The sequence below is a fragment of the Fragaria vesca genome, linkage group LG4 (assembly GCF_000184155.1).
Source record: "Fragaria vesca subsp. vesca linkage group LG4, FraVesHawaii_1.0, whole genome shotgun sequence".
Classification (NCBI taxonomy): Eukaryota; Viridiplantae; Streptophyta; class Magnoliopsida; order Rosales; family Rosaceae; genus Fragaria; species Fragaria vesca.
Genome location: NC_020494.1, coordinates 11,447,241 through 11,470,387, shown reverse-complemented (window position 1 = coordinate 11,470,387; position 23,147 = coordinate 11,447,241). Strand labels below are relative to the sequence as shown.

The window sequence follows — 23,147 nt, the reverse complement described above, 5'->3', positions numbered from 1 at the left end:
GAGAGAGAGAGAGATTGTTTGTTTACATAGAGCAATCCATGCTATCAGAAATGGGAAAACTAAGATGGAGCATGCATGATGTAGGAAGCTCCATAATTCTGGAGGCAATGAAACGAGTTTCGGTCCAATAAGAGAAGTTCTCAATGCATTCACATATCTTCTGCGGACCACTCTGCTCTTGTTTTGCTAGATGATTCAAATTTGTTATGGATTCACAGCAATCCTCTATCGGATAGGGAGATAGCCCCCCTACATAACTCAGGCAAGGGCTGAATTCCTCAAACACAACCGAACAATAATCCTCCGTCTGACACTTCACTAATGTTGAACAACTTAGCAGCACAGGAACAAGCACAAGAAGTGTTACACAGGCTAAACCAAAAGGACGAATAGCCATGATGGAATGATATGAAGCTAGCTACCAGGTATACATGTATATATAATTGGTACATGTTGGGAGGTAAGAAGCAGTAGTTAGTTACTGTCACGAGACTTTCACTCGAGAGAGATGTCAGCAGTGAAATCTGGTAATTAGTTTTGAAAATAATAAACTATATATCATGCTTCATGAATGACTGTCAAGTGAAATTAGTACCAGATTTGTCAACACTTCTCAGCCTTAATCTCTGTGTGACGAAAGAGAGCTATAGTCTGGTCTCCAAATTATAGGACACACTCTCTCTCTCATACATGGTGGCTTGTAGCTCTAGGAATGAGAGCATTTTGCCTAGAAATGTCAGTGTGTGTTGGAATTTGGAAGATGTTGAACATAGTATAGAAGTTCCGTCTTCTCTTCATTATTTGCTGGGTTAGTCTTCTCTTCACTATTTATTGGCATAGCAAATGCAAAGAGGGTGATTATATTGCGTTCAAAGCATGTAGGTCGACGTAGGTACAATGGTTGCCTTATAGTACTTCTGGCTGAAATGTGCAGTCAGTGTCGAAACACACAAGACACTTTCATAATCAATATCAACAAAAAAAAACCCACAACCCGAAGATCTGGCATACTCGAACTAACAACACCGATGAGTTTATACAGGCTCAAAATCATGAACTGCCCTCAGCGTTCTGTTCAATTTTTCCATGAGCATCCATGGATCATGTACAACGATTTGATCATGCATGATCAGTGTAGTATTCTACGCTCAAGTAATCTATTTAAAAATACCCCGAACGAGTAACAGTTTGCACTATTTAATAGTCAAACTACCATCCCATTATAAGTAACATAAAAAAACAGTTCACACTTTCAGTACTAATGTAAAAGGACTCAACACCATCAATGGTGAATTTGCATGCCATGGAACTGTCGCATGAATTCTTGATACACACTTGTGCAATTCCCTGGGTTCGCTATTTCTAAAATGTACAAGAGTGCAGGGATAAAGTACCTGGCATTAAAGGTAAATGGTTGTCCTCAAATTTTATCACCTAAGATCAAATGATGAAGTTGCAGTGCAATTCTGAAACCACGCCACTTCAGGATGCCACATGCTGTACTGATGGAAATATCTACATGTTTGCTTTCCTTTCCCAACGTTCCTTTGTGTCGAGCCCCCAATGTAACTTCTGGCGCTTCTTTGGTGCATCCTCTTGCTGTACTATAGAACAGCTTCCTTTTTTGTGGCTGTCAGAGTTAGGAACAGCTGAATCTTCAATACTTATGCTTGACTCATGATTTGTCGACACTCTTGGATGGTGGTTTTTCCGCTTAGATTTTCCAGTACCAGCTTTTGGTTTCTTTTCAAACTTTGACTTTGACTTCATCTGTAAACGCTTCCGGTGCAGCTCCTACAACATGCACAAGTTAGAAAAAATTCAGAAGTAATTACCGTGTTAAACAGGGATGAACAAAATGATGTCAGAGAGGCCTACAAAACTTTATTAAAGAAATGATTCCCTTAATCCCAGAATTTGTATCCAACATCTTCTGCAGAAAACATCTGAACTCTCAATTCAAACACCTGAACTGCCTTGGACAGACCCAAGAAAAGGTTCTAACTATGGACGCGGAGAGAGGGCAAGGAGGTCCAATTTTACTCGAGAGAAAATTATACCTTCCAGCATTTCAAGTTTTATGCAGCACCTTTGTAGAATAAGACACTTCTATCCAGTTCCTATCTAAATTTTCTACCATTTTTTTCCCAGACTGATTCCCGTAACCTACTCAAAGTGATCAACCATCCATATCCCCATTGAAACTCCCATACTAATTCACAAGTTCAAGGTAGAGTCCACCAGCTTACCAGAAACCCGAAATTGAACTTCCGGATACAAGTCAATCAAACCCAATTTTGATCAAATATTACTAATATTACCACAAAGATCAAGGGTCCGATTTTAGTCGAGAGAAAATCAAACCTTCCAGCATTACAAGTTCTCTGCAGCACCTACGCAGAATAAGATATTCTCTATCTAGTTTGTACTTTCAGATCCCCAAAAGACCAAACATATTCAATTTTCCTGCGCACCTCTGATTCCTATCTATAACTTTACCATTTCTTCCCAAATTGTTTCCCATAACCTATTCAAACAGATATACATAAAACATCCTCGTTAAAACTAGTTCACAAGTTTAAGGGCAGAACCCACCAGCTTCAAATACCAGAACCTACCCAGAAAAACCCCAAAAAAAAAAAAAAATCAAAATTTGGGATACAAGTAAATCAAACCCAGTTTTAATCAAATCGTACTAATATCATCAAAAATATCAATCCATCCACAAAATAAGTACACAAATTCACCAATTGGGTCTCCAATTTTCAGGACACATCTCCATTAATCAGCACACAAAAATTACAATTTGAGAACCAACGGCAAAAAAGAGTACCTGAAACTTGGAGAGCTGCTCTTGTGTAAGCCCTTTGGGCTTGAAATTGGGCCGTAACACCGCCGTCGATGCTATCGCTGCTTCTTTTCTCTCGTCTTCCTTGTCTATTTCTTTCCCCATCTCCCTCCTATGTTCTTACTTTCTGCTTCTGCTTTTATAATCACAGCTTTTCACTCAAGTTACTTATTTACCCTTGACTCAAAGACGGTGTATTTCTTTCACTGTTTTAGAGATTCAAAAGATGGTTGGTTCTCTCAGAGAGCGCAGAACTTGGGTGGTGCCACGGCGTCGCTTACCATATTGTTCGGGTTGCAAGGTTAGACTGTTGATTTCAAGCTGTTATTATGATTCATGATCAATAATCACTCTCAATTGTTGATGCATGAAATTATATACAAACATTCTCTTTCTGTTTTGTATTGTACATTGGCAATGGCGCGGTAGCTCTTTACATACTTAGCATGCAAAAGTTCCTAAATATTGAAAAACACCATAGCCATCCTTGTTTGCTCTCTCTCCCTCACACCTGCTGCTTTGCGCTGGTTCATGAGCCTGGTGCTATAGTGGGATCCATCCCTGTTTTAGTTTCCAAATTATCGGAAAATTAGGATAGATTCCATTGTAGAATCTCAATATAAAATAGTTGTATTTTGCAATATGGTTGTTAGATGGTATTGGTTTTTTGAGTAATGCACAGACCTTGATCAGCCCCGCTTCTGTACCGCATAAGATAATGTCGTTGGCTGTGAGGATACTTGTGATTCGGCTTCCTGCTGAAATTCTTCCTACTTTCTGCTGTGTACCTCTTAGCCATATCTGAATTCGTAGAGTAGCGTCTGAGTTTTGGGGCTTTAGTATATGTTGTTGTTGTTTATATGAAGAGCTGAGCTTACCTGGATGCTGTTTGTTGATGAGCTGCAGTTGAGGTATATGAAGTCTTCTGTTATTCCCATTGCCATCACCTTTTCTCTTTTCCCGGTTTTAAGTGACATTTGGGGCGTGCGGTGTCTTTTCCATTCCTGCACATACCATTCAATCAGTGGGAGCCTTTTTATCTCTCAGAGTGAGATTCTAAGTGTATTCCTTTTACCTTCAAGTTTGAACCTTCCACAATTGAACTTGCACTGTAAAGCCAATCTTTATATGTGACAACTGCATTTATGGGTCTCCGTTGTAGGTTCCAAAATTTTGCTGCTGCTTTGATCTCTTGCGCCCGATTGCTTGTTGTAGATAACTCCTGAAAACAGTGAGAATGTGAGATATCACCTAATGCTGTTTCCAATGTGTGCATGAGTTTTGATCCTAGACCAACCTGTATGCTTGAATCCTTGCATCCTGCATAAATCTTCCCCTGAACCACTGCCATACACTTCACCCTTTTATTCATGCAGTTTTCTTTGACCTTTCTTGAAGCATCAAAAACCTGGAAAAAAGCAAGTTATCTAGTTGATTTCTTTGTTGATCCCAAGTTGCCATGTTATAGTCTTTGCCTAAAGGACAGCTGAATTTTTATCTTCCTGGTCTTTAAAGAGGTATAACTTATAGCTGTCATTTCCAATAGGGGAAGCAACCATTCTGATTACCTTTATCCCCTGGCCGCGGGTAATCGCAAATATCATGTCCCCACATGTATTTAGATGCCGAATTGGTTGCTTGGTTTCTATCACCTCAATACACTCCATTTTTTTGTGGACCACTTGCCAGACCTGTAGAATTAAGTTGCAGTTTCAAGTTCATAGCTCTTTGTGTGATTATCATTGTGAAGAAAAGAGTGTTCCTGCAATATAATTTTTCCATACCCTGATAGTTTTGTCCAGTGATCCACTTATAAGGCTGTCCCTTGATTCAAGAAGTGAAAAGCATGTCAGTGCCTTTTTGTGCTCCTTCATGTCCCATACAAGTGTGGCTGATTGTCCTTTTATGTTCCAGACCTATTTGATGCATATGCATTAGTTTAGATTCTTATGCCACTCAAAGTTGAGCATTTTTGCTCCCAACAGCTTGTGGTAAAGGTGCCTCATGCTCCTAATAAGTAATACCCTACCCTTCTATATGCTTAGCTTTAGAATGGAATATGCAAGTAGACTTGTGACCAAAAAACAAGACTACATAACATCTGTTTCTTCTTTTTGTTAGAAAATGCATGTACATTATAGACATGCGATAACCAAAAACAGTCATGTCTGATGGACAGGATAATTTATCCTTACCTTCAGAGAACCATCTGAGTAACCACCATGAAGAAATCCTTTGTAATACATGAGGGCACATACAGCACCACTGAAATTGAATCCAACCTCGAGAATTTGGGTATGAACACAAGATATTCGCTGCTTTACCATTATAATGATATCAAGGAAAAAGTACGAAATGTGTTAGTAATGGTAGATCTTATACAAATGACTTATTAATGATAAATCAATAGAGGATCTGTTATAATACCATAGAAAATTTCAGATACTACTATGTGTTGATTTGATAAGATCAGGTGATACTTATCTACCATCTAGTTGCATTTGGTACTTCAACAGTATAAAAGGACGTGTTAGAAGAAAAGAAAAATGACTGCAATGTGTGAATAGGGTGTCCCCTCCCTATTCTAGATCTAAGGCACTCTTAATAGAGAGATAAAATCATATATCCCCATGCTCTGAGTCAAGGATGAGTACTTACTGTTCGGTTTGGCAGAACATAATCAGCTACTTTATGTAGCTCCTCTGCCATCCAGGTTACATTTGACAAGCGTCTTAGTGATTCTCTCACTCCTTCCGAGAAATGAATTAACTTTGTCATCCCTGCATGATGAAACTGTTTAAGTTTGCATGCAATGAAGTGAGTCCCTTCTCTGTTTTGTTGCTAATTTGAAATTCTTGGCATATGTTATTTGCTAGATATATGCCTATCTTGTGTCTTTTCATCTCAGCAGTTTTACTCCTATCTAATCAGTTAATTTTGTAACCCTATAGATGTTCTTGATCTGATTTTGTTTTATATTAGTCAAAACATGGTTACCTCTACCAGAAGCATAGTTATATATGCAGAGACATGCTAGAACCCGTTCTTCTAGATCCAGTCCAGGATGCAAAAATTGCTCAACTCCACTAAGTAAGATCTCACAGGCAGAATATCTGATGCTATCTGGACTTTTTGCAATTTCAAACCCAAGCCATGCTATGGCTATTAGACAGTCCCTAGAAACCTTCCTTGTTGTACTCTTTAGACCCCTCTCTAAAGAATGAAAGACAGGATTCCCAATGTTAATGATGCTTCTGGCAATTTTGCTGCACCATGAGTCTGTGCCAGCATCCTGTAAATTTGTGCCATATTCTTGTATTGGTTCATTGTGCTACTATAGTGATAGGCCTGAATATTAGACTACAGCATAGTTGATTAAAAGCTCACCTCTAAGCAATCATCCAACCAATGGATAGATTTTATCATATTCCGTTGATATGAGGAAGTCACACCTGCCTTTTTAACCAACCATGCAACTGTATATGGTTCCCCTGCCCATGAATATGTCCCGCCGAGATTTGATAAGATGAATGCAGATAAGTTCTGTGTAGTGGAACTTTGTTCGGATGCAACTAACTTGAGGAGGACCTGCATAGCTTCTTCTCTGAATGCACTCTTACATGAGGAGTTATCCTGCAGATATCCCTTATGTGTGTCAATTAGTTCCATTAACAACACATTGTTAGCTACGCATATCTGTGCTACGTTACCTAAACATAATTCTCATAATGAATACTTACTAGTGTATCTATTTGAAGCAGCAAATTTGCTGCCAAAAGTTGGTATTCAGGTTGCAATTGTTGGACACAAAGCATGAGTGAGTTCATAATGTTTGTGCTTCCTTCTTTTTGCAGCCTCTGCAACAAGGCAGTAGCTGATGACCTGACAATGAAAATACGATTTTGTAGAGCCTTATATACGACTAGGATTACTATGCAAAAAAACTCAGTTAATTGACAGTTCTATCTTAGATCACTGCATATCAATGTATACATAATATGACCAAACTTTCTGACAGAATTGATTACGGGTCATCTAAAAGATTTTAGTTTGACTGTTTAAAAGGGTTGAACTAACTGTAGTTCTAATGTTATACATATGCAACTCCAATGTGATGTGAATGCAGAAAGTTCTGGCAACAAGATCAAATTAAATTGCATGAACTAAAGAGTCCAATAGTAATCTGTATCACAAAATGAAAACCATGCAATTTTAGTTTTATTCCTAACTTTAATTGACTTACTTTGTCATTATAAAACCTATTCAAAATATTGTAATATTAAGCATATTTTCATACCTTGGAATGCAAAGAACTTCATGAAAAAATTCCAGTGCTATGCTCCTGGCATGCTTCATCTTACATTCCAGGAGACGGGAAAATGGAGCCAATGGAGCTGATCTTGATATAAATCTTCTGCAGTTTCCATCATATTGTATGCATTTGACAAGAATAGTGGCCCAGGAAATCAATTCTTCAATGTTACTATCTCTTGCAACATCTAGGAGCCCATGAAGAACATTGGGATAACTGATCTCGGCCAAGTGCACATTATTTGTGGCATGGTCAAATGATGATACTAAAACTCCAATTATCATCAGTGATGCTGTCAGAGGTGTTGGCAGTGATGCTGGCCTACCCTTATAACTGTTTGGAGAGCACACTACCCCCAATAATGCCGGTAAAAGTTCTAAAGTCTTAATTTCTGTAGGAGATGGATTCATTAGATAAAACAGTATTGCTGCCTCATGAACATTTCTTTTTAGAGCACTTGCCAAATCAGATAACTGCAGACCTTTCTTCTTTATGTCTTCAATAGCTGACTTATTAGCTGCAACAATAGTAGTTAGTATAGACACTGACACCCTTATTACTTTCTCCTCCTTTGAAGCTGAAATACCTATCAGCAGTTGATCCAATATCATGTCTTTCAAGACGGCACATTTTTCTCCTTTTTTGTTGCATAATATTTGATAGATGGTTGTAACTTCAACAGCATAGTCTTCATCCCATTTCCCCAATCCTTCCCAGTGAAATAGTTTTGAAATTGCTTTTTCGGTAATACTCAGTAGTTCACTTTTTGAGTCTTTTGTGGAATGTAGGCGAAGTTCAATAGAGCTTTGCTGGCTACGAGAACTATGTTTTTTCCTTGCAATACTTCTTTGGTGATCCCTTTGGTTGATCCTATAGTTCTGCTGAGATGCACACTCCTTTTGTACATATGAATTCTGCTTTGATCTTTTATCTCTATGCTCTGAAATACTTAATAAACCATTGATGGAATTCGTAAATCTCCTTGAAAGAATCATAGAGTTATTTACTTGAATGACTTCGTTAGGGATAGGATCCTGACAGACTCGTGAAAAAGATTGTGCTTCGCACTCTGGGTCTGATGTGGAGCTAGGAGCCTGCAGTTTCCTGTAGAATGAGTGCGTGTAAGTTAGAGAAAACAATGAGGTAATGATATTAAGTTGCCTAGACTCTGGAGTAGGCTTAGGTCTCCAAAAGAGAAACAAATTTACACAGGTGGATAAACTTAAATGTCACCAAACACAAATTTCTTACTTGGGAAAATCTGCACCTATGCTTGCTGTTCTGCTTAAGCACTCACCACCATCAATGACCTGTTTCACAAAGATCTGTGTGAACATTATGCAATTATAGTGTTGAAGTAATAATTACTTGATTCACTGAAATATTTATATTATAGTCACAGACAATAATATGACATGCATATCCTAGTTAAGATGGTAATAAGAAACCTCTGACTCAATGTCATGAGCTGAATAATCAGAGCATGAATCCACTGAAGTTGGTGAGTCTGATTGAGAGTCATCCAGCACATCTTGGAGTCTTTTAATACTTAAATTCCTTTGGACCTCTCTAGTTTTAACATGAAGCTCTGTTGCTGGATTCAAATCATTTGTGAGTTTCCCATATTCTTCAAATTCTGAGATGTGTATGGAAGTTTTTAGTCCATCTTCTATGATACTATCTTCATGAGGGTCTAAAGGGTGCACCTTTCCATACTGCATCGAGTGACATAGCAAACAACTCAATTGAATGAAAAATGGTGTTATGCAAACTATTTAGTGTATCAGAAATGTGGACCATGGAACCTATACAGAAAGTTCATAAGAGAAGATATTCTTTCAAACTAATGTTATATATAGGAATTATGCTGGTATTAGAGAATCAAATAAAGGACAGAGCTTACATTCCATTGAGTATGCAAGTTGTACTCATGCCCAGTTTTATTTGAATAGTCCAACCTATTGGATCTCCCGTGCCTGTTCACAAGAAGCAAATAAGCCTGCATAAATTTCATTGTGTTTTTTCTGTTTTAGTCTAATCATGAATAAATAGAGTAATCTAAGTGAATGATAGTTCTTCTCTTTGTCACGTAACCGAGTCTTTCATTCCTGAGTTGTGGTTAGAAGATTAATACATGAATTCTTGAATTTTCTGCTGTATAGAAGTTCCAGAATTTTGTAGAATAATGCATTGGTAATATGTTTGGGATTCATTGTGACTCCATTTTAAGACCTCCATCATTCAATTATCATATTATGACAGGCAGTATCTGGAAAAACTTACAGAGAATATATTGATTCTTTGTCAGGTGACAAAATGTCTCTGTATCCTCCACCTTGACCCTGAGGAGTCTCCCCATATAACATGACCTTATAATACATCAACCAATCTCTATATATCCTTGCCATCTGCATTGTTGCTTCATCCTTGTCAATTGATTCCAAGCTCTTACTCTCTCTTATTTCCTGTCTTTCAGGACCAGCGCAAGTTGGGAAAACACTTTCATAAAGATCATGTGCAAATTCCGTCTGAACAAGTCTCGGTGAGACCAGCACGGCCTGTAGAAAATGCAGTGCAACCTGCCACTCATCCTCTTGGAGTTTTCGAACCACTGAGAGGTAAAAATACGAGCAGCACACCAAGTAACTGTTTGAAATTCCAGCTGTGACTCCATCCTCCTCGAGTAGTGCCGGCACCTGTAGCATCTGCTCTGCCTTCCTCAGCTGAGCAGCCTTCTGTTCTGGCCATTCAGTGATAATTGCCGCCTCAATGCTGTCAATTCCCCAATAAAGATTTGATATCACAGACTGGTCAGAGAATTCAAAGAAATCCTGTTTCTGATTTTGAAGCTTGGAGGTACATCTCACCCTTATAGAGTTTCTAGTTTTGGCATTTGCTATGAGTTTGAGAATGCATTGATTGACTGATATGACAACTGCCCGAATGGACTTGAGGTCTAGTCTCTCTTGATTATGAGACGAAACCAAAGCTGTACGAGAGCAGCTAGCTACAGCTTCGATCGAGTCACCAACCAAGTTCATTTTCATTAGTGAAGAAAAGAGGGCATGGTTTTCTGGGATAAGAGAAAGAGAAGGAGAGAGATATAGATAATGCGAGTAATTTAATAGTACTAGTAGAAGAACTGCCTGTGGAGTCTTGGAGGTTTAGATGAACAACCCCGTGACTTCTGCTCTTTTCTGGGGACCCTTTTTTGTTTGTTTTCTGCTAAAGACAAAATATTGACCGTTGCCAATGGAGGAGGGAAAGATTAGGAAGAAAACAATGCATTCCAGTGAGCTAAACCCTTCACATGTTCTTTGAGTTCTTTCCTATCCATGACATCACTCACTTTCTTCATGTATTAAGAAATTTCCTACTTGACAGGACACTAAAGGTTTCATTCTTTCTTTTTCGACACCATCACAGTTCCAAGGGCTCTGCTTTGATTTGTGTATTTGTTTCACATTCTCACACATGCCATTGTGATTATATCTAGGATTGATAATACTATTGTTTCATGGTCTGCTAATAGTTTTTGGAAGTATTAACTTGATGGTCATTCTTAAACTTGGTTATTGGTTATTATTGGTACTTGCAGGACTTGATAATTGTGCAAGCAAGGACTGCTGTAGCAAAATTGACCTGTCAGAGCATGCCACGTTATAGGAGCTGGACCAAACTGATTATTGCATTTGGGCAATTTTATAGTCTGATGTGCCCTGATATTTCTTTACCACCTCAAATGAAGGGTAACTTTGATCTTGAAGATTATAGTGGTCAAAACGAGTAAATTAGTTTATTTGCAGAAAGACCCTAAAGTTGTGTGTTATGGATTATTATATGGAACTGAGGGGCAACTATGTTGGAGATGTTGCCTAGTATTTGGGTGATCTACCAGCTTCATCTTATTTTGTTTTGTAGGATGAATACCAGTGATGGTAGAACTGGTGAAGCTGTCATGACAGAGACATTACTAATTGTAGCTGCATAACCTCATCTGTTATGGGAAATTGGGAAGGAAACAATTATTACATGAATTCAAAAGACTTTTCATGAATCTGATCTTTGTAAAAAATGTAAACAGTAATGTGAATGTTAGAATTTAGAAGGAATGTGAGTGTTAATTAGATTTTCAATATACAAAGTTGTTCAGATTTAGTTTGCCATCTTCTTTTGTAGGGAAAATACTAGATTGCATACCAAGTCCATGATTTGTTTCTGTGAATAGATTGGTGGTCTAAGGTAGGAGAGGCCCCCAGTTCAGATAGGATTGGAGTCATTGGACCATTGTCTGTCACGGGCACAGAATTATAGTTTCACAAAGCGTGTACGCATTTTCAACGTTGAGCTAGTCACAGGCATTTGCCAATTGTTTTTTTTTTTTTGGGTCTAATACTCTAATTCTTGTTAGTCTAATTTATCTTACTATTGCAACGGAATGGAATGGACGAAGAAATGGAAGGGACATAACTAATTGCCAAAACACAAAAGTTTGCAGTGTGATCTTCTATTACTAGTATTAACATTGTCGATTCTTCATGAAAAGAATACGTAGCCAGGCTGTGTAGGGCACTAAAGGTTCCAGAATTTGCAGTGTTTAGCCTCGATCACCAGAAAAAGTCGGTTTGGGGCCATTGCCAATTTGTCACCCCGAATCCATTATCTCTTTCCTGTGCACTAAAGATTTTTGTTTTAAGTAACTTGGATAATAAAGAGAGAAGAGTGTTCGATAAATCGTCTCAAAGCAAACCAAAATAATTACAACCAACCAAACTGGTACGATCGAGCTTCTTTATGTTACTCCCATGAACTGGCTACATGAATCCAAGGAAACATGAACCCTGTACGTATACGATCTGAGATATATGCACGTACTATTTCAATCTAGCTGCATATAATTAACTTGGAATGCATGATGATCGATCATGTTGTTGCTATCAGTTGCCAGCAGTTTTGATGCTCTCTATCTAGCTAGCTAGGACACCGGCCACCACGTACAATTATTTGAGTCCTGAAATACAGAGAAAGACATGCATTAGGGGTTTGCGTGGTGGTAGCACTTGTCGTTTTGAACGGTTGATTTTGTGAAAAAAGCCATGCGCGCACTCTGTGGGGCATGCATGTGATGATCAGAGCTAGCTAGGGCATCAGGGCATGTGCTTTTCGGACTTGTTTGTATAATGGGCAAGTGAGTGTGTCACTGTGTGTGTGTGTACGTGTGGTGTTGATCGATCATGTTCACAGTAATGGCCATGTTCATCACAAACATATGTGCTTCTTGTTTGGACGAGTTTTGATTTTCTCCTAACTGAGAAATCAGATGAGTTTGTTTTACTACTATAGTGCTTTGTCTAAAGGGTATTTGAGATCATTGATTGAAGCTAGGCAATGATTGTGAAGGGTTTAAGAGATCGATCTTAGCCTCTCCTCCTTATTTTTATGAATATTTTGGCTTTAATCGATCATTGGTGAAGTTCAGCACTATTTTTGTCCTCAAAACTTCATTCAAATGTTGAAACATTGATTTGATTTATTAGCAATTAGCTAGAGCGTGTTTGCCTGGCTTTACTATGGTCTCTCTTATATATAGCTAAGTTCTATCTTCGAACTTATGTGTATATGGTTTTCCTATTTTAAAGAAGAAAATCAGCAAAGTCATAGTTCCAGTACGTCTTACTCGAGAAAAATGGAGCCTATTAACTCGAAGAACTCAATCATACCAGCTGCAAACATCGAATTATATTCAATAATCCAACAATGATTAATTGACTGACGCCGAAGTTTTGCAGCAGAAAACATTAATTAATATAACATATTTTCCTTTCATATTATGATCCAACGTACAACAACCTAGCTAGCTAGTAGAATATAACTTCTCGTGTTCATGGAGTATTAAAAAAAAAAAAAAAAAAAAAAAAAAAAATCTCGTGTTCATGGTGTTGAAATTGTGTGCATCTATTCTAAAAAAAAAAATCAAAAAATTGTGTGCATCGTGTTAAAAATGTCTAAACTGGTAACCTGAGGGCTTAAAGTATTCATCATCTAGATCCAACAAAAAATTCTCCAAACTTCACCAGAGGGTATTTGGACGGGAACTTGGGAAGAGGTAACTCACTAGTCCATGAACATTATGAACCACTGATGGCCTGTAGGAACCCGACGAACATCTAATTAACCATTTAAGTCGAGCAGAATTTATCAGGTAAGTGCAATCAAACCGCAATTGCTCAAGATTTTCCACTTTGAAAGCTTGCATGCACCGGTAGTCGATTCTCGATATACACACATATAAGAGTACTAGTACTCCCGCAACCTACCAATAAAAGATTATAAATGTCACGCCTGAATTTGGTGGAGATTTCACTTAATTAATCAAGTGCTTCCCGAATTCACTCTTCCTTAGTTGTTTGGGTGTTCTAATTGAGGCCTTGTCTGGTTTGGGCCTATGTTGTCTATTTGGTCTCTCTGAAAACGTTAACCAGATGAATTGAATGGATTAACTTGGATTCTTTCCCATGTTCGCTTCCCAATTCCCAGCTCTTTCGTCTAAATCAAGTGACGCCCAACATGGGAAGCAGTACTCCAAGTTCCAAGCTTCATTTCCCAGAATACCACATCCAGTAGCTAGCAACACTATACACATGTCATCATCTCTGGCATACTGGCATGCATCCAGTTACTGCATAGGACCTTCCTACCAGGTAACCAAGCAGCAACTTCACAGTTCACACATATATAATATCTTGCAGCTCGATCTAGTCCAAAATACTACTTACACGTTCAGGTCCACACCAATAAACCATTTTCCCATTTTACTCATCCACCCTCTCAAAAGTCCTCCTCCCACACCTATTTTGAATTCCAGAGCCAAGAAATTAAAAAGACCTCTCACCGCTTCATCCTTTACTTCTTCCTCCATTAAAATCCAAAAAGATAAAGCCAACCCTTTTGAATATCTTACTCTCCTTCAACACCTTACATCGACATAGACCTTTAAACCCCTTTTACAGCATCCAATAATTCATAATAGCATACATCATCATCCTCCAGACAAACGCGTCCTAAAACACACCGGCCCTATTTTATATACCGCCCACTACTCACTAGCCTCCTCCATATCAACCCTCAAACCTCACCATCAACCAAAGTCAGACCAAAAATGATAGATCAAGACAGACAAGGTGCAGGAGCACCCCATGGAGTTCTACTAGTAGTTGTGGTGATGTTGGTCATATTCGTCCCCTTCTTCCTCGGCGAGCAAGGTGAAGCCATAACCGAAGGCTTCGCGGAGCTTCTCAGCCCCGTCGGGCTTCTCCTCCTCCCCGTCATCCTCCTCCTCACCATCCAGTTCTTGTCATCTCCTCAAGGCTCTTTTCTCTCATCCATGTTCTCCACCGGAGAGCCCGACACCATCCACAGGGTCAGCGGCTCCCCGGTGGGCGTCGCATTGTTTCTTCTACTAGTTTTGTTTCTTCTCTACAATCGCATATCGATCTTCGGCGGTGGCGACGACGACGAGTGATTGACATGATGTACCACGATCGATCTAGGTTTCATGTATTTTGTAAATATACTTGGGTACGTACTAGTACCTCTTCATTTTTCTTGTATGAACATGAAGTAGGGTTTGTTTGTAATTAGAGTGGATACCCAGGTTAAAAGTGGCATCTGATATGAATATAGGAGGGTATTTTGGCTACTTACAAATAGTTAGTCGTTGACTGACTGTAGCAACTGTCGGTGCACGGTGGCGCGTGTGACGCGTGTGGCTGCTATGGCACTTGCAGTAAACTTTTTGTCGACAAGGTTTAGTCCCTGATTAATCTTTCACATGGAAGCTCCTTTCTCTTTGGTATCAAATTAGTTTCCAATGCAATTTTTCTTTTTGGTTATTTGACTGGTTTATTATTAATATAAGCAAATATTCTGGTATGATGGGTGATCCAATCTTTTGAATCTGAGGGAATTAAGGTGAGCGACGTGAAGAAAATGATATAGAAGTTTTGGAGCATTGTTTTCGAATTTTCTTTGGTTCTTTTGAGGACAGAATTGATGAGTGAGATCTGCAATACCTATTTTCTTTTTGGGAACAAAGCGAATATCCATGTTTCCATTAAAAATTTAAAATTGCAGATGCAGTGAACCAACTCCAAACATGTGCATAGTGATAGCAAACCAGTCCTTTACATCAGATTTTCAGCCAGCAAATCTGAGATTCTGAGATATACAGTTCAGGTTTATTTAAGAAATGATTGCTCCGATCAAACTCAGGTGGAACTAGGATTTGAAGTTCCAGCTTTTCCTGAACTTCAACCCGAATCAGTTTGTGCTAATTAGCAACCCAAATTTTCAAACTACACACACAAGTCCAAAGATGGGATCCGAGAAATGCTCTACAGAAAATAGCTTGAAGGCTCAATGCAGTATGAACATGAAGTGAGACATTTATTTGTATCCTGAGGGATTAGCTGTAGTTACTTGTACATTGAAAGTGTAAGATGTCAAATTGTTCCATACAAACAAGAAAGTGAACACAAATCTGCTAGAACAGTACAATCTCATGTCTGAGCTTACTAATTGAGCAGTTAAATGAAAATGCTTTTGGGGAAAGTTGACCTAGAAGGATAGGCCGGTCACTAATGGAGGTAACTCCACCTTTCTTGGTGGAGAGTTTCCGAAGATGGTACAGTAAGAACAAGATGCTGCATGTCTGATCTAACACTAATATCCTAGAAGGATAGGCCACTGCCAGATAACTCAAACCATTGTTATTTGAGTTTTCTCTATGAGTTGAATAAGAACAAGGTGCTGCATGTCCCATTCAACACTAATATACTAGAGATGATGTTATTACTGGTCTAGACTCTATATTATAGTAGTGCCGTAACGTGTGAATGAGGAAGGGTACTGACCTTCAAGGCTTCAATGATGCATACACCTACAAGGTATAAATCACATGTATCCTTTAAGGCATGTCTCTAAGTAAGAGACATAACATGGAAGTGAGGATATAACAGCACACCATGTAAAGCTAAATACTTGGCATAGAAATGACTACAATCCATAAAAACAAGTCATTCATCAATACTATGTGCATGATTTCTTCAAAATCGGTCATGGGAAAAGAAGATACTTAACAATCATCAAGACGCAACAAAAAATCTTTCAACAACAAAACAAGCAACGATTCGAACTGAAATGTGCTCAAGCTGCAAGGTACTTCCATGAAATGTAATGAAAAAAAAAATTGGTAACATCACCTGCTTAGTGTATTGAAAGAATGTAAAGGGAATTTAGTGTTTTCGAGGAACAAGTAAATACTCATTATCACAAACCTACTACTCAACTCTCATTACTATTTTGTAACTAGCATTTACCTCCCGGGTAATTGCAAAAGCTGTATATAATATTATTTCTCACCAAATGCAGTGCCATCAGGGTGCTGAAAACCCTCATTACCACCATCCTGAACTTCATTTGGAAAAAGCTCCAAGGCCAACAAGTCATTCGGAGAAAAGCAACCTTGGTCACTTCCAAGGACTACAGCCCTAGCATTTACAAAATGAACCTGATGCACCTTCCGAGTCCAGGCTTAACATTGTTGAGGTATTAAAGCTACAACAATTCAGCCATGTAGCCTGTTATAACACAAAGGCGATGAATTAAAGTAAGCAATTTAGTTGATAATTCAACCAGAAGGCGCTAAAAAAAGTGACGTAATGACGGTGGATGATGATTCTACCATCAATCATACAATGAACATAAATCATAACTCATGACTAACCTTCAAGCTACTTCAAGGGCGTTTAACTTATCACAGTGAGGAGTAGACATTTTCTTATTCCAGTGACGCCTCTGAAGCTCAACACGACAGTAGTGTACAAGCACATTTTTGTAATCCTTGATCACACTATCCTCAATTTTAGCTCGAGCAGAACTTCCAAGAGGATAACTCTCATCAAAGTTTGGTGATTTAACGAAAAACTCTACTCCATGTCTCTCAGTTGTCTTGGGAATCTGGTAGTTGTAATTCTTATGCAAAGCGTAGTCTGGCTCGGTAAAGGGCAGATACGCAAGCAACAAAATCACCAAAAATGGTAATAATTGAATAAGAAGCATAATGTTAGGTCCCCCATTGTGAACCTCCTCCCTATGATGTGCACCAGCTCCTCTAGTCCTGTAAACCTGACTCGTCCTAAACATGTCCGACTGACCAAAGAACGCCCTGAATATCTCATCGGGGTCAAAATCATCATCAAACAAGTCATTCCCAGTTCTCCTCCTCGGCCTCCTCCTCACATTATGCTGCTGATTGTACTCAAACTCCTCAACTAAACCAGTCTGATCATACTGCCTCCTTGAATTCACATCACTCAAACACTTGAACGCCTTGCTCACAATCTTAAACGCCTCCTCCGAGCCAGGAGCCTTGTTCTTATCCGGATGAACTTTCAATGACAGCTTCCTATACGCCTTCCTAATCTCCTCAACCGAGCAAGTCTTCTCCACGCCGAGAATCGCGTAATAATCCTTATTCCTCTTCACCTGCCTAATCAACTGAACATGCTCCTCGGTATAACTCCGCTCCCCATTCAACCCTCCCCCCGATTTCTCCTTCCCAAGCTCACTCCTACTCTCCCCAACGCCCTTTTCTTGACTAGAAGACGCCGAATCGAGCTTATCGCAAGCCGCCAGAAGCTCATTAACTTGCAAATCCTGGTTAAGCCGCCGCGCAATTTTGATGAATTTGGCAGCACGCGCTTTGTTACCGGCGGCGATTGCTTCCTCCGCAATGCGCACACATCTCAAAGCTTCATCTTTATTACCATCCATGATCACACAACTACTAAAAACCCTAGCTCCCCAAAACTCAATTCAAAACTTCAATTGCCAATCCCAAAATTCAAAATTTCCTAATTCCAAAATGAACCTGGATTAGATTTTGATGAATTGAGTTGATGTGTAATATTATATGGGGCTTGATTGTAAATTACGCATGAGAATTGAGGAAAGAGAAACAAGATGATGACGTAATTAGAGAAAGGGAAATATAGAGAGAACCCTAGGCTTACCTGATGATGGATCAAAACGTCGAGAAGAGTGAGAGAGAGAGGAGAAGCGAGAGAGCACCGAACCCAGAGCTGAGACTGGTGCGTCGACGACCCGAGTCTGGTTTTCCTCACCATCAAGGGTCATCTTCCCAATCACAGCGTGCCACGTCAGCTATAAAAATGGGCTTGGATATAATCGAACTCGGCCCGTTATAAATTTATAACCGACAGGTGCAAAGTGAATAGATAATTTTTTTTTTTCCGATCATCAAAGTGAATTTGAGAAGTGCACAATTTGTACACTGTCTATCTTTCATTCTTAGGTAGTATTCATGAAAATACAAAAAAAAGTTCGTCAATAAAAAAATTTAAGTAACAAAGAAAAGAAACAATTTGTGTGAATTAGAAAATAAAAAATGTAGGTTTCACTCTTCAGTTTGTAAGCTTTCACCTACGATTTTTCTTGAAAAAAATGATGTAAAAATTTATGTGATTAAAATTTGGAAACTGAACTGTACGTGATTACAATTTATAGTTCTCTAGTCATGTCACTGGAAGACCTGACCTGGTAGTTTTTACTTTTTACCATGATTTTGTTGAAGAGAATTTGGAAAGGCCGAGACTTCACCTTACCAATTAGTTGATGAAGAAACTGGCTTTACTTGTGCTCAACAATCTTTTGTACTCTCTTCTTCTTTTTTCTTAAAAAATCATAGCCAAGTTGAATGAGTATTTAGTCCAGATTATTAACAAAAACACAGTAGAATTGCATGATTAATTACATTTGGGAAACAGAGTTATGAGCACTTGAAGTCTTGCAACCATTCATATGTATCTAACACGCATAAAACTATCAAAGTATATATATATACAACCAACACATATTCATCGTGATTATATCATCATGTCTTCAGCTATCCATCAACTGCAACCCCACTGCGATATCGATTCTGACGGGTGCCGAACAACCACCGATCGACGAGATCCCACTCGGCCAATCCGATCCCCGACGTACTCGTTCCACCAGCAACTAGCGTGGACTTTCATGTAACGCCTGGACTGGAAACTGAAGAGGAAAGAAGAAACAAAGCAAGGTGGAAGATTGGAACAAGGTCGAGTGTTGCATGATCATGGTGCTGCATGTACGTGGGAGGGTCAAGTGCTCTACTTACCCAACCATGCACTTGCAAATCATGCCAGAGCTCATTCTCAAAACCATGACCTGTGTACGTAAGACAGAGCCATTATCATAAAGCAGATGAATTATTGTGATCTTAATCTTCTTAAGTAAATAGCAATCAAGCTACTCATGCAGTTTTTTGACAATGGATTGATTGGATTCAGTACACTGTTATATTATGTAGATTAATATATAGTTAACTTACATGACCAACCGCAAGCACCTGAACCAGAAATTACATATAGATTAGAAACTTGATCAAGAAACAACTATTAAAACGTAAGGAATTCACGTTTGGAGTTTTTAGTGCACGCATGATATACCTTCTGTTAATTTGGTGAATGAAGTCCTCAACTTGGCTTGAGGGGGGAGGAAAATCATATTTACAGGAGCGGATTCTGCATTCTTCATGCTTCTGCAGGTGGATGAGGATGAGATACGAACCGGGTTCTACGTCGGATTCATAAGTTATCTCCTCCTCCATGCTCGAATTCTCCATTAATTGTTCATTTCAAACCTAACAATTACCTGAAACACGAACAACAGGTATTAATAAAGACCAAGTTGATGAAGAAGATCAAACTGACACTAATGTACTCAAGAAATGAACTGAAAGGAAAGCTTTAGAGTGAAAACACACACCGAGAGAGAAATCGATTCTTTGATCCCTCTAAGCTTCTCAGGCCCTCTCAAACTCACACTCATAGCTAGCTAAGCTTGTGTTTTGCATTGAAGGGTGTAGCAGCTGCTCACATTTATAGCACTGCGAGGGCCGGATGTGGGTTAGGCTTGGATATACTGAACTGACCGAAGCTAAGGTCGAGCCTGAATCTACCACAAAACTGCTAGGTTAAGATGGATTCCAATTCACGAGGTTAGATCTTGAAAACGGATGCACAAATTGGGTGTTTTTTTTTCTGGTGCAGTTACTTCTGCTGCTCTGCATGTCAATGTGCGTTGTTTTGCCCAATTTGTTTCTTACCAGAGCAGCTGAGCTTGCTCGACGGTTATATATGGACTACATCACTACAATCACTAGAAAGTCCACACTAATGTACGTTAACCACGAGGAAGGGATTCCAAGCAATATAGGACAGTAAGAGTAGTATTAACCCTAACAAGATACCTAATCATGATTACTGGGGTTAGTGTCTGGACATTATACCATATATAATATAACAATAGATCTCCTACGTACATGTTTGAATTACAAGTTCATCAAAATCAGTACTCAAAATTGTAATAAAAAAAAAAGTATATACTTAGAAAAATGGGCATCTGCTATATATGTAAAATTTTGTTGTTGCTCAATACGAAAAATGAGAACATCTCTAAGACCGCCTATATTATTCAAAATCGGGAATTTACAAACAAGATATTGTAATTTCACTAACGTATAGCTTTTCTCGTAATTCAATAATAGCACGTGGAAAATTTTTGTGCATGATTGTAATGATATAACGTATTACTTTGTCATTACTCAGTAATACAGAGAAACAACATGTAAGATTGTAATGATGTGCACAATATGTCGTCATCTAGATTCTGAAAACAATCGTAATTATACTTTAAGATGTGAGAGATATAATATTTTATTGTATATAACGTATTACTTTGTTGTTAGTCGTTACTCAATAATACATAGAGATACATCAAGATTGTAATGACGTACACGATATGTCGTCATCTAGATCTCAAAAACAATCAAAGTCTTACTTTAAGACTTTAAGACGTGAAAAATATATGTGAAGTTTGTTGTTACTCAGTAATTTTTTTTTTTTTTAAGGGAAAAGTTTCATTAAAACAACTAACAATTACACTCGTTGCGAATGAGATCCTTTATAAAATCGGGAGCAAACCCAAACCACGAGGAAGGAATTAATTTGTTTAATTTGCTCAAATTTGCTTTTTACCTGAGCTTGCTCGACGGTTATATAAGGAGTACTGTACGTTAACAACGAGGAAGGGATTCCAAGCAATATATATAGGATAATAAGAGTAGTATTAATCGTGACAAGCTACCTAATCTCGATTGATTAATGGGGTTAGTGTCTGGATATTATACCATATATAACAATAGATCTCCTACTTACATGTTTGAATTACAAGCAGCTCATCAAATCACTACCCAAAATTCATAAATGTAATCAAAAAAGTATATACGTACGTCAAATTTCTGTCACATTACTTAGAAAAATGGGTATCTGCATTATGTGTAAAATTTTGTTGTTGTTTTTTTTTGTTTTTTGCTAACCAAAGAATACATACATAAAAACATGGGTGTGAAACAAATCATTATAAGTTTTATGTCTTCTTTCGAGTACAAGATCGAAATGCTACATGATAAGCTAATTCCATTTTTACCTAGCTAGTTTGCTTCCACAATCTGCAAACCCGCATAGCAGGTAATATACAACCAGTGGACACTGTGAGAAGCATAGGCCAACTTAGCCTCCACCCAACTTGAGCCACCTCTTCCTCCTCTATTGTTGGCATTGGGCGTTGGCATAAGGGACACCGTTGATTCAACTCTAATCATCTGACAATGCAGTCTCTATGATAAAGATGAAGGCAGGGCAAGCGAGTAATCATCAATTGGTCCTCAAAGTGATCAAGGCTCTCTTTACAAATAGTACTTTCTTTTCGTCTAGTAGTATCCTCCAAACTATCAAGTCTCACTTTCTCCAGGCATTCTAAATCGACAAATTTTGGTCTTTTCAACTTGACAGTCGCATCCACCATGACACGTAACATTTGCAGCCCGAGGTCGTCGACTGCCATCTCGGCTGCTAGAAATACTTTACCAATAATAGTTTGATGCTCAACTTTTGGGATGTTCATGCTGGTAAGAATCTCAACCAACATTGCTGTATGCTTCTTCCTTGCGGATGCTAACAAGAAATCATGGAGTTTAATAAAAATTGCAATGTCCTTTACAAGACACGCAGGACTATCAAAAGTTAAAGATCCATGAATGTACAGACGGCTTCCAGTAAGCTTGTAGCGCAAAAATCTGATTATAAGCATGTTGCTTGGGAGTGTAAAGGGATTAGGTATATCTTCTCTTTGATAAACTTGAGTGGTAAATATCTGCTCAATTTTTGTCGACATGCTCGAAGAACTGAGGTCGAGTAAGTTGCAGTCAGCGACTCGACGATTGAAAGAGGCGACCGGTGATTGAGAGAGTAGTCGGTGATTAACAATGAACTAACCCAACAAGTTCGAAGTTAGGATGATTGCAACGAACAGAAGGAAAAAAAAAACAGACTCAGACGCAAACAATACTTACAAGGATCTATACTTTGTGATATAGAACCGGCCTAGCTTATGAGGATAATTTAGGGTTTGTATAAGATCGATCCGAATGTGTTCGTGGGATTCCATTAAGGGATCTAAGTTGATAGGGGGATTACAAGCATAATACCATAGAGATTCAACAAGATTGTAATGATGTGGACGATATGTCGTCCTTTAAATTTTAAAAACAATCAAAATCTTACTTTAAGACTTTAAACGTGAAAATATATGTGAAAGTTACAAATAGAATGTTTCACATGAAATTATATGGTATAATATAGGGAAAATACCCTAATATCCAAATATTTGAAAATTAAAGCTCATTATAATTAAAGTCTTATCATTGTGCCCATTCTAATGATTCTTGAGAAAAATACATTATTACCCTGTGTAACTAAACCAAACAAATCTTATCTCTTTCTCCTCCTCTTATTCCTGATCTGCTTCTCTCTCTCTCTC

General features: G+C 38.4%; 4 protein-coding genes across 4 annotated transcripts; 1 reads left to right on the top strand and 3 right to left on the bottom strand.

Moving 5' to 3' along the window:
* Positions 1-1,003: 1,003 nt before the first annotated feature.
* LOC101312339 lies at positions 1,004-2,956 on the bottom strand. The gene is made up of 2 exons (XM_004296802.1): positions 2,834-2,956; positions 1,004-1,794 (listed from the first exon to the last, which is right to left on the bottom strand). Exons 1-2 carry the CDS (start codon positions 2,951-2,953, stop codon positions 1,516-1,518), a joined length of 399 nt encoding a protein of 132 aa, XP_004296850.1. The 5' UTR covers positions 2,954-2,956; the 3' UTR covers positions 1,004-1,515.
* Positions 2,957-3,209: 253 nt separating this feature from the next.
* Positions 3,210-10,272, bottom strand: LOC101312047 (putative E3 ubiquitin-protein ligase LIN-1-like). The gene is made up of 17 exons (XM_004296801.1): positions 9,444-10,272; positions 9,064-9,136; positions 8,609-8,875; positions 8,412-8,485; positions 7,146-8,264; positions 6,589-6,730; positions 6,236-6,481; positions 5,846-6,140; positions 5,507-5,628; positions 5,044-5,163; positions 4,633-4,764; positions 4,417-4,539; positions 4,146-4,256; positions 3,924-4,070; positions 3,727-3,852; positions 3,533-3,649; positions 3,210-3,409 (listed from the first exon to the last, which is right to left on the bottom strand). The coding sequence occupies exons 1-17, from the start codon at positions 10,205-10,207 to the stop codon at positions 3,392-3,394; spliced, it is 3,996 nt and encodes a 1,331-aa protein (XP_004296849.1). The 5' UTR covers positions 10,208-10,272; the 3' UTR covers positions 3,210-3,391.
* Positions 10,273-13,927: 3,655 nt separating this feature from the next.
* LOC101311752 lies at positions 13,928-15,075 on the top strand. The gene has a single exon (XM_004296800.1). The coding sequence runs from the start codon at positions 14,320-14,322 to the stop codon at positions 14,680-14,682; it is 363 nt and encodes a 120-aa protein (XP_004296848.1). The 5' UTR covers positions 13,928-14,319; the 3' UTR covers positions 14,683-15,075.
* Positions 15,076-16,405: 1,330 nt separating this feature from the next.
* Positions 16,406-18,317, bottom strand: LOC101311467 (chaperone protein dnaJ 49-like). Its single transcript, XM_004296799.1, has 3 exons — positions 18,233-18,317; positions 16,945-18,073; positions 16,406-16,798 (listed from the first exon to the last, which is right to left on the bottom strand). Exon 2 carries the CDS (start codon positions 17,991-17,993, stop codon positions 16,947-16,949), a length of 1,047 nt encoding a protein of 348 aa, XP_004296847.1. The 5' UTR covers positions 17,994-18,073; positions 18,233-18,317; the 3' UTR covers positions 16,406-16,798; positions 16,945-16,946.
* Between the last annotated feature and the right edge of the window lie 4,830 nt (positions 18,318-23,147).